The sequence below is a fragment of the Sinohyriopsis cumingii genome, chromosome 13, assembly GCF_028554795.1.
Source record: "Sinohyriopsis cumingii isolate HCF-2022 chromosome 13, ASM2855479v2, whole genome shotgun sequence".
Lineage (NCBI taxonomy): Eukaryota > Metazoa > Mollusca > Bivalvia > Unionida > Unionidae > Sinohyriopsis > Sinohyriopsis cumingii.
Window position 1 is genome coordinate 40,950,689 of NC_142973.1, and position 12,462 is coordinate 40,963,150.

Below are 12,462 nucleotides of genomic sequence, written 5' to 3' on the forward strand. Positions count from 1 at the left end.
TTCTACTGATTACTCCTTACAAACTGCACAAACCCAGAGCTTCTGGCTTATTACGCAACAGCAGATCTTGGTCTGTGCAGTTTGCAGTTGGACTTGTCTTATAGGTGGGTATAGTAGTAAAATTAGAAGAAACTTGTTTCTGAATGCAAAAACACATCTCTCACAACTTTTAATCATCACCATGACAACAAATATCATTCTGTGAAATTGGCACTTGACATTAAAGGAATGGAAAAATATAGAAAGGCAAATACACCTAACATGAAATTTTGTTAGGGGTGTGATATGGAAAATCCCTGATTCTTATGGTCTGGATTTTAGTCCTCCTTTCATCAGACTGAAACATTTTGGTCAATTTAAGTAGCATACTGAAAGCTTTGATGTTGCAAAATTCTAGATAATGCTTGATATTTGTCCAAAAGAGGGGCAAGAAAGGATAAAAATCTTGCCTCCCACCAACTTTGTTTGAAAAACATCGTAGTCCAATAAATCTCAGCGAATACAAAATATAAAGTATAGAAAGAATAATTCAAGTCATCTACACGTGCCTACATACATGCCAAATTGTATATGACTACCTTAAATGATTTTGCTCAATTGTGCTAACAAGGTTTTTGTTAAAATAATTGTGTCTCAGAGTTCAAAGTTTGTTTTTAAAGAAATGGAATAATTACTTGTAATGATCTGAAAATCTAATCAGAAAATATATATATGTATGCAAACATACTTACTAAACTTCATTTTTCTACTTAAGTGCTTTTTGCTTAATCTGGCTATTATTATGTTTTTGTCCCAGAAAGTTAAAACACGTGTGAAAACTGAAACACTGCTTTTATGGCATAAGAGTCTAATCAGATCATCTATATAATAATACAATTGTGCCCACTAAAAATTTAAATTGTCTACAATTTATTTTTTCTTCATCACGCTTACATGGTTCTGGTTAAAAAAAAGTGTACATCCCATAAGTTTTAGTCAGTAAAAAAAATTGTGACAATTACCTGAAAATCTAATTAGGTCATCTACCCATTAAATTGTATTTGTCCACCACAAGATTGTTTTGCTTAAATTTGCAGACAATCTATTGGCAAACAAAATGGTCCAAAATGCAAAAATAATACCTAAATATTTCTGAACAATAAGATTACTGTCACCCAAATCTCATTAAGGTCTTGGGAACCACCCAAGATATCTGACTACATGTATCTTCTTAACTGGTTGAGCTCAATACTTTTTTTCAGTAATCTAGTCCTTTAGAAAATGTGATGGATGAATAAAAAGACAACTAATGAATGGACAAATAGCACAAAACCAATAAGTTTTCTTCACAAGACAGGGGTGGAGGTGGGTGAGAGAAGGAGACATTATCATTAAATACAAACTAAAGTATTCCAAGTTATTAATCCCAACTTTTTGGCTTACTATATGTATCACATTGGTAAAACATATTTTTTGTAAACATTATATGCTGCCATTCACAAATGAGAAAATAAGAAATGTACCTGCACAATTATTCAAACTACTAAACATGTACACTATTTGCACATCCCAAACTGAAGAAATTTAATGTTGGCTTTAGTGTGTCTGTGTGTGTGTGTGTGCAGATGTATGTATATATTGCATTTAGAGATTTTTATTACCTGACATGCATCTGAGAAAATATTTCACAGCTGTTTCAGCTGACTCCATGTTTGAAGAACAAAAAGTTTTTCTGTCCTCAAGGCAAAATGAATCTGTTGAATAACTGAATTTCATAATGTTTTGTGTTATATTTATCTTATGGCAGTAGTGAAAGCTATGGAATTCCTGAAATGATGTAATGTCATGTGTATTTATTTATTTATAGCAAATTTCAAGTAGCACATGATTGACTTGAGCTTTATCTCTCGTAAGGAAAATTGAACCACCTTGTTTATTAAGTGGAAGTTGGCTAACTACATCAGAATATGACTCACAATTGAATTTGAGAAAATACCAGTTTGGTGTAATTTTGGCCAGGGTCTCTCAAAATCCTTGACAAAATAGATCTGGTCATGTGCTTAAATGGTATCGGATTTCAAAATAGTATCGGAAGGTTGCATCATTACATCCAAGTGTTTTCTTTATTTAGTACATTTTGGGGATAACAGAGTTAATGACAAATCTATTGAAGCAGTTTATTTGTGCATTTAACACGAAAACTGAAAACAGCAAAGAAATTTTTAATGCATCAAAGTTACAAAAAATCCCAAAACAATTTGTAGCATTTAGTGTAAAGTTGTCAGAGTGCTGCCATAAGCATAGTACCATTTTTATGATGGTGCATTTGATCAATATAAACTAAGTTATCAGTACAAGCTTCAGATGTTCCATTCACATCTGAAATGACAGTACTTAAACACAGTAAGAATATCCCAGTCAAACAGAGACATAATTGAATGTACCCTGAATTAGTCTTGGTCATCAAGATGCCTTATGCATCATCAATGTCTTGGTGATTAGGACCCAGTCTTATCTTGTAAGTTACTTATGCATTGTTAACACTGTACCTCACCGATTTACAAAAAAAATTAAAAAAAGATAAAAAAAAATAACAAAACAATTTCAAGGAAATGATGTCCTCATGTTTCATTTGATGTAGGGGAATGTACATATAATTTTTGTAGATAGGGTTAGTTGAGAATTGTGAGATAGTCAATGAGCTAAGGTACTGTATCAATTTTTAAGTCAGGGCCCAGGTGCAAACTGCATAGACTTAGACCTTCTGTTTTACAATGCACCAGCAGATCTGGATCTATACAATCTGTTAGGAGTAATCAGTAGAAGAAACAGTACAGACCCTGATCTGCCAGTGCATTATGTCATGGCAAAACAGGGTCTATGTTATTTTCAGTTGGTCACTGGCAAACTTTATGGCAGACATATGATAAAGGAGAATACTGGCAATGGAATACAGTTGACATTTCATCATGGAATGGAATTCTGCTGAGGTCTCATCATCAAATGTAATCCAAATGAGGTTTCATCATTATAACGCTGCACAGAAAAATGTGGTTCTTGATTTGGTTGTGCTACTCTCCATGAGATGCACTAAAATACCCATTTTCATGAGAATATGTGAAATAGGATCAGAGATATAAAGGGTGTGAAAACAAATAGCTTAAAATATACAAATAACATAAGCAAGCAAATTAGGTCAAAGTGACCTATATTTGGTATGGAAGAATAACTCGTCTTCAGATGTATCCCCAGTTTTTAGAAGTATAGAGTCAAAGAAATTCAAGGAGTATCAACATATGTCAAATATAAAAAAATGTCTCTATAGAGTATGAAAATGAGGTTATAGTGACTTAATTCAATATGGTCAAATTACTCTCCTTCAGATGAATTTATTACCAATTTTCAAAAGTGAAGGTCAAATAGGGTTTAAGATAATGAGGACATAACAAGAAAATAACTGAAGATATTAAAACATGAAATCAGGTCATACCAACATAACTTTTGTATGATTAAGTTTTCTCTACTGAGAAATTTTTTACAAGTGTAGGTGAAATAGGGACCAAGATATTGATGGTGTAATGAACAAAAATGCTTGCAAATTCAAAAAGGAACTCGTGCATGAAAACGAGGTCACAGTATTCTAGTTTTGGTATTAGGTGTTTAAGTAATTAGTAGCTGAAAAGCATTTTAAACAGGAGTCCCTACATGGGACTGATGCTCTACTCTCTGAAAAGAATTTCCAGGAATTCAAGACAAGACCATATCACTGATATTCTTCAGTGATAAGATTTTCAAATTACCTGCTGTGGTGGTATATAAATAAATTGGTACCAACTGCACTTAGAACCAACCAGGTATCATAAAAAGTCTTTAAGTAGAACCCTATGTCAATATGACCAAAAATTCTGGAGAAATAGCAGTAACAGGATTTTCAAAAGGGCTGCTATAGATGTCCAATTGGCAGAATTGTCATTCACAAGACACCATAAGAAGTCTCCTGGTAAAAAATCCATTTCCATGTCATCTTTCACTAGCGAGCTGCAATAACGAGTTTCATGATGACTGCCATGGTGGCCATATTTAATGTCAGATCAGCACCATTTTCATTTAGGACCAACTAGACATCATATGAAGTCTTCTGGTGAAAAACCATATTGAAATTATTTTCCATTTAGAAAGGAGTAGCAACAAAAAGAGTTTCATTATTACTGCCACTGTGACCATATTGGGTGTCGGATTGGTACAACTTTCATTAGGACCAGCTAGATATCATAAGAAGTATTCTGGTCAAACTCTCATGACTTTCCATTCAGAAGGTGAGGTTAAGTCTTTTAATGAAAATTCCATGTTGATCTGACCATCCATTCAACAGTAGCAATAACAAGATTTTCAAGATGACTTCACTAGTGGCCATACTGAATGTCTCAGCAGCAGCTTTTTCATTTAGGAAACTCTAGATCTTTGGATGAATGTGTGTGTAAAGATTCATCACATTTCTCCACGTGGTTTCGGATGAGTGGTAATTGCAAACAAACTCGTGGTATTAGATGGATGTTGGATATCGAACAATAAACAGAAAAAAGACCATCCCAAAAGCTCTTCTAATATATGACCAATAAATCTAAAAGTTACTAAACTGAAAATTAGGTCAGTGTGACCTAGATTTTATATGGCTGAGTTACTCTGCCTGAAATCAATCCATGTAGCAACTGTCTTTAATACAGGTGAAATAGGGTCTATGGTATATCTGGTACAATAAAAATGAAAATTAATGGACAATCAAACATACAAACAAGCAGGCAAAACACTAAATCAACTCCCAGCTTTGTTGGCGAGTGGAAAACAAATTATTGTGTATGGCCCCTAAGTCTTATTAAAGGAGAAAAACTATATTTTGAAGACTCTTAATTGCCCATAGTTTTTTGATGGGCAAAGTTTAAGTGCTAAAACAGATTTGGGATGGATGTAGGGAGGTGTGGACAAAATAATGGATGGTGACAAGGTGGCACCTTCTGTCATCACAGTGGAGGCATGCAAATGTAATTCTTACAATTAAAGGGACTTGGTTAGGCCTTACCTTCTGAATACATTGAGCTCATCATAATGGCCACTTGGTCCCCAGCTCTAAAGATCTGTGGTTGCATGAAATCATTTTTTAGATTATCTTCCTGCTGCTCTTCCTCTTGCTCAATATTTGTGTTCAACTCCCGCAAAATGTGTTGGATTTCATCATCCTGTTCCTTCTCTGTTGTGAATGGCTGAACTTTTGCTGTCGGAACAGGAAGATTTGCATAATCTGGCTCGTTCTCCAAGGCTTCAGATTTTCCAGGCTGCTGAGATATCTGACTTGTTGACTGAGCATGAACTGTTTCACTATCCATTCCCACACTCCTGCCTGATCCCCTTGAGGACATGCTGTCCTGGAATGAAACAGCACTATCTTGCATGTTCTTTAATGAGCTCTGTGAAGAATGAACATCAGAGATGTTACGTATTGAACCCTGGGAAGACTGGCTATCAGATAAGTCACGATTGCGTAATGAAGAATGTGAAAGCTGACTGTCACTCCGATCATGCCGAAATGCCCTTATGGAAGAATGAGAACCATCACTATCTGAACGCTCCTGTCTATAAAATGAATTTTCAAAATAATCTGGATGAATCTGAGAAGTCTGCATTGCAGTGTTACTATAGGGTTGACTATCACTTTGAGAGGCCAAATTTATTGCTTGTTGGTCCACATTTATTTTTTTATATGAAGTTATACCATCACGTCTATTAACCCCAACATAAGTTGGATTTGTACGTGGAAATCGCAACTTGACTTTTTGTGGTGTGGTACTGATACTCCCTTGCTGACTTGCTATGTCTTGACTAAATGGGATGCACTCTTCTTGCGGAGCACTAAAACTAGCCCCAAATATTCGTGATACCTGATCATCACCCAACCGTATAACCGGGCTATATATTCTTTCATGTTGATCATGTTTTGAGGTTTGCATAACAGGCCCATACAATTGTTCGTGACGATCCTCTTTGGACATTCTTAACACAGGACTATACAAACGTTCATGTGGGTCATACATATTACCATGTATATCAAGGCATGTCTGTGCATGGGGTTGGGTGGGTGAATCATGCTGTGGTGGCTGACTGTATGTTTCTGACTGACTACCAGAAGAGTAATGAAAATCTTGTTCACCAATGCTTCCCTGTCGAAAAGTACGAGGATAATTATTTTTGTAAAGTAGAAAAGAATCATCCCTTGGAAACATTGCTGGATCATCTCTAATTCGTACGTCAACATGGCGATAACTTCCTGCCCTGACTGGAAGCCCCGCACTGTGGCTACTTTCACTCCTCTGCACAGCAGACTGTGCACGATGAAGTCGAGGTGAATCAATGATTCCACGTGGTGACATTTCTAACGACTCACGCCTATCAATGACTCGTGGAGGCATTTCCTGGGACTCTCGCCGATCCTGAACCCTTGGGGATGACATATCAAAGGACTCCCTCCTTGAAAGCCCTGACTGGTAAGAAGGGCTGGAGGAGTACCCTCCTGTTGTTGCAGACTGAGATGAGTGTGAACCAGAATGTGAGCCCCGACGTCGCAGCTGCTGCTCCCCACTGGCACGTTGGTCCTTAAAACTCTCATGTTGACTGGAACTACTGTGGGATGATGTGGAATCTTGACGATGAAACCTTTGCTGAAAAAGAAAGAAAAAATGTGTACTAACTGGATCATCTTACCATGTCAACTTTAATCTTTGAACCCTACATGTGAAAAGTTTTATTTTTAAAATAATTTTTTTTTGAGCAATAAATCAATTTTCAACATGGCTGCCATCATGGTCATTTTAGATGTCAGATTAGCACCATTTACAATTAGGACCAAGTAAACATCATAATTAGACTTTTGACAAAACCACCATGGCAATATGATCATCAACCCCAGATATGTAGCAATAACTTAATTTTCAATATGGTCTCTGTAGGTTAAATAAGCATCATTTTAATTCAGAACCAACTACATATCTATGTCTACTTGGGTGTGCGTGTGTGTGATTTGTATTTTTAATGTATTTTTTAGTCATGTCTGCAGTGTGGCATTTTATAGTGATGCCTAGCACTGGGGCATCATGTCGCAGTCATGCAGCATGATGTCCCACCCAAAAACATTATCCTGACACCAGGCCGACTAGTCCTAACACTAACCTCGTAATGCTGAGCGACTAGTGAGGCAGCTGTTAGTACCATTTTTGTAAGTCTTTGGTATGACTCGGCCAGGGATTGGACCCATGACCTCCCACATTCGAGGCAGATGTTCTAACCAATAGGCCACCGGAGCAGCTGTCTACTGCTGAAAACCCAATATTGATGTAACTTTTCAAAAAGGAGTAATAGTGATAAGATTTTCAAGACAGCTGCATTGGCGGACATACTGAATGTCAGATCAGCATCATTTTCATGGATGCCCAGCAACACAACAAGTCATCTGGGAAAAACTCATCTCAATAAGACCATCCATCAAGGAAGAACAGCATTACGATAACATTTTCAATATGGCCACTGTGGCAACCATACTGAAGGACAGATTATTATCATTTTTTGACCAACACAACAGAAGAAGTCTCCAGTGAAAACATGTTGATATGACTTTTCATTCAGGAGTAGCTGTAACAAGAGGTTCAAGATGGCTACCATGCTAGCAAAACTGGATGTCAACTGGGCACCATTTTTATTTAGGAAAAGTCCATTTTTATATGACTTTCCACCAAGTTGTATCCATGAGTGGCACAATTTTTATTCAGGCTTCACTAGATGTCAGAAGAAGTCTTCTGGTGAAAGCCCCATGTATATATGACTTTCTGCTCAGAAGGAGTAGTGATAACAAGAAGTTCAAGATGGCTGACAATGGCCATCCAATAAGCTCTTGTAGTCTATAACCACTAGAGCTAAAACTTGTGAGCATCCTAATCTGTGATAAGTAAGAGTTTCTTGCTTTGTGATTTATGATTAATTTGATCTAACCTACTCATTTTAGCAAACCATAACTCAATTCCACTACTACATGTAATAGCAGCTTACCACAACTTGCCAGTACTTGACTTACCTTTAGAATCAGAATCAAATAGAGTTTCAATAAAATGTTTAATTCACAAAACCAATGTAACCTAAACAGTGACATGAGTTTAGGGCATCAGTTCTTCAAGGTATTCAATCATGTGCATAAAGATATTGATAGAGCAAATATGTATTTTTTAAAATATTTTTTTTTTGTTGAGGGGTGTGTGCGAGAACTATTTTTAATGATGTAAATATAAACCTGTTGCTACTGCAAAGCTGGTACTTTTCCAGGTGGAAAAATACCCCACATGTACAAAGAAAATTCTTCCTCCCATTAGAGTGTAACAGAAGATTCTAGAATACAAGATGACTTTGAGGGATACCCCATAGATATGCCTCCCATGCACACTGTTCTTCAATCTTTTCAGGACAAAGTTCAATGTGGTGGGACATCAGTGTAGGGTGGGAGGAGAAAATCTGGCATTAGCAACAGGTAAATATTACATCACTAAAATTAGCTTTACCCCTTCCCCCACTACATTTTATTATCATTATTACACACTTGTTGCTATTGTATAAATGAATCCATCAGTCTGGTGGGACACTAATAATCCCACAACTTGCAATGAAAAACACTGAAGAGTAAGAGCCTACTGCATGAACCACTTTCTGAGAGACGATGATAAGGCCCAAGGGGAATATGCCTCTGCTACAGTGAGCTAATGAGTGAAGGTAAGAGGAGGAGAAAGTAGTGTGAGAAGGCCAAAGCATGGCTTCCATCACATCCACCAGAAATGAACAAGTTAGTTAGGTCCAGGAGCAAGCATTGGTTTGAACCTCATGGGCTTTAATTTTCATGAATGACAGGTCCCTAGTGGTAAGATCTCGATAGCTATTGCAATCCACACAGAAATGGCAGAAGTTGAAATATCAGATGAACCTTTAATGTACGAAGAAAAGAATGCCTACCCTTCTTCTCCCTTTAGTGGCTGCCAAACAAAAACACAAAGCCCAACTGAAAGAACATATAAGTTAACCTTGATCATCCCTTGCACAGATATGGCTAAGACTAAGTATATCACTCAGGAGTAGGGCAATGAATGAAAGCTGGCGTTTTGCTAAAAACTCTTGGTTGGCAACAGAGAGAAACTGACTCATAATTTCCCCCAGGTTCCAAACATTCAACATAGACTACCACTACATTTTGTTGGAGGAGACCATCATAAAGTAACCGCTTGCTTTGTGGATGCACCTCTGAAGGACTAAGAACAATCAATGACCTCATTAAAAATTGTTGATGTGAAGGGTACATTCTTACCAGGACCATGAACCTTAAAGAATCTGTCCTTCCAGCACTAGATGAGTGCTCAGCTCACCCTGAATCTGATGTGTCTGTAACCAGGCTGAAGTGTGGTTCAGGGGTGTACATGGTGACTCTGGCTAGAATCTAGTCTGATGATGATAATGAAAATCTTGACTGAGAGAAATCAGAGCAATGTGAGGGTTCCTGTGAAGGTTTCCACACTGCAAAAATGAAAACTGGAAAGGACGCTAGTGCAGTCTGCCTAGGAGAACCAAATCTGCTGCTGAATTCAAGGTCCCCAGCAGAGAAAGAAAAAGACAAGTTCACAACATAGTCTCCAACAGGAACAGGAACTTGTCTACTGTCCTGAGGGAAATGGACTTGTCCCATTTGTGAGGAAATTCATTCCCCACATATACAGAGTCTTGATTTGGAGTGAACTCTAATTTCTCTAGGCTTGGCAGAAGGCCCAGCCTTGTCAATATGGGCCTACAGCTAGGCAGATCTAGTCAAAGTAACTCTAGCCGTCCATTGTGGATCAACAAATCCTTGAAATATTGGATTGGGATACCTAGTGACCTTAAATGGGCTGCAACTACTCCCACGACCCTGGTAAAAGGTCTGGATGCGGAGCCTAGGCTGAACAGCAGAACTCAAAACTGGAAGACCTCTTGTGTGGAGGAAAGATAGGGACGTGAAGGTACATACTGAAGATCTATGGAGACCACCCATATCACCAGGTCTTGTGGCTTTCCTCACCAAGGCTGTGGTCTCCATCATGAATGGTTCCTCCAGCATAAATCTGTTCAGGAACAAAGGGCCGATAATTAGATGGAACTTGGCCCCTTTCTTGGGAACCATGAAAATCCAGGAGTAGAAGGTCAGAGATTGGTAATTTAACACCCTCTCTACTGTACCCTTCTTAAGAAGGGAGTGAAGCTATCCTTTATGTACACCAGATTTAACTGGTGGAAGAACACTGGGATCTTACTAAAGAAGGAAAATCCTAAAATTGAAACTGGTAGCCATCTTTTATGAAAGAAAAGACCCAGCCATCAACCATTAAGCCGGACTATGTTTCTCAAAAGAGGTTTAGGCTGGTGTCCACAGGAACCAAAGAAGAGATACACTCTGCAGGAGAGGGATTGAGTCCCTAGGGCTTGTCCTTAGGAAAAGGGGAAGGGCCTGTGAACTTCCTCCTTGGGTTTCTATAGTGTGCTTTTTGGGCCTGACTGCAGTTGTTGCTTTGATCTGATCCATGCAACCAAATAAGTATGAAGGACAATGCTCATGGGCAATGTATAGTCTATCAGATGTCCTTGGGGTGATGCAGTGTTCTGGAATCATATAGTTTCATCCTAATTGGAGGATGAATTCTCGTTATACGGTTGGGTATTTTCCACCAGGAAAAGTACCAGCTAAACAATGGCAACAGGTATGTATTATTGTTATTATAATGTACTTTGTTGTTTAAGAAATTTTAGCAGAGTGAGATTTAAGGAACATTTCACACTGGAAGAAACAAGATTTTTGTAAATTACATGTACATCATGAACTCAGTTCAAAACAACATAATAATACTTGTGCCAAAGGAGATCAAGCTGTTGTGCCAATACGCAAAACATAATGCTGTCACAAAAAATTATTGTAGCTGATCTATTATGCTTTACAGGGATGGATCCAGAAATAGAATTTAGGGTGGGTGGGGGTGTAAACAAGCAGGCAAGGAATTCATGTAAAGAAAGCCCTAGATGGTGCACGGATAAGCACAACCCCCAAGAAGCTCCTGTATTCTAAGCATTTCCTGGATATAACTGTAACCATCTAACTGAAACATCTGGGGCTCAATTGTGTACATCTGTGTGCATGTGTGTTCCGGTTCTACCCCTCCCCCCACTTTACAGTAAATGAAAATAGTCTCTTTGCATGCTTTGAGAAGAATCAGGAAGTAAATGATGCTTTTACAAGTCTATAACAAAGATGTGCTGAGGAACCAACCTCAGCTGATTCCATGGTAACAGACAGTAATTACATGTACGAATCAGTTAATGCCAAATAAAAAATCTGAATGTCTCTAATAATAGATAGAAAGCACAGACTAATCTAGCCATGAATAGAGTGACTGGATTTATTAACTAGGTATACATGTGTAACATGTCTCATGTAATCTCATAAATGATACATATCTGGTTTCCAAGCCAAGTATTGCATGTGTGTGTCATTCTTAACCAGCAATGACAAAACATTAACTAATTATTTGCCTTGTATTAATTAAAGGAAGGAGAAGTGTGTGATCTTTTCGGTCCATATCTATGCATGCAAGCAACTCCTTCTATATTATTTATCATGGAGACTTAAAATCAATGGATGTTATATGGGATGGGGTTGATGGGAATGAATGTTTGAGAAACGCACTGAGACTTTATTTTCTTTGAGGTAAATTTTGTGGTTTAGAACATTGAATAGGTACCATTTTCATTGTAGACCAACAGCATAACTTAAAGGTTCTGCAGTGAAAAAATTAATGTCAATATGACCCCAACTGTTGAAGAAAAACTGATATAATAAAGTTTCAGATTACCCCAACAGCAGCTATGTTTGTTGTAAGGCAGAAAAATGGTCATATAGAACAAACTTAATTGTAAACCACTTATACAGTTTGATAAAAACTGACATAACATTACCAACCAATGAGGTAGAGTGGAACTTTTGTAAATGGCCATTTCGTCATTACTGAGAATGTAAAAGGGGTGTCATTTCGGTCAAAGGGCTGTCATTTTCAATCAGGACTCAATACATTTTGTAAGGAGTGCTTGATGAAAACCTCGTACTCCATCACATCTGCATTGAATGTAATGCAATTACTGATTGGCCAAATGTGAACATTTCCGGAAGTAAACTACGCTGGAAATGTCAATGCCACGGTGATGTCATGACTTTCCTTGTGATGTAGTGCCATGCTGAATTACATGTTCTAAATTTTGGACAAAAGATTCCAAATTTAGACAAAATGGAGATAGTCTTCTGTTCAAGAATCCAATAATATTGATGGCATTTTACAGTTGCAGATGTGTTTTAAAAGTTCTGCTGATACATAGTAGTTGTACAAC

General features: G+C 37.6%; 1 protein-coding gene across 1 annotated transcript in view; it reads right to left on the reverse strand.

Moving 5' to 3' along the window:
• LOC149785275 (uncharacterized) overlaps nt 1–12,462 on the reverse strand; it is a 219,211-nt gene that overhangs the window by 34,717 nt on the left and 172,032 nt on the right. Inside the window, exons 6-8 of the mRNA XM_089979897.1 lie at nt 5,057–6,689; nt 4,189–4,241; nt 1,641–1,806 (exon numbers count right to left, since the gene is read on the reverse strand). Coding sequence (XP_089836023.1) covers nt 1,641–1,806; nt 4,189–4,241; nt 5,057–6,689 — 1,852 coding nt within the window. The remainder of the gene's footprint in view (nt 1–1,640; nt 1,807–4,188; nt 4,242–5,056; nt 6,690–12,462) is intronic.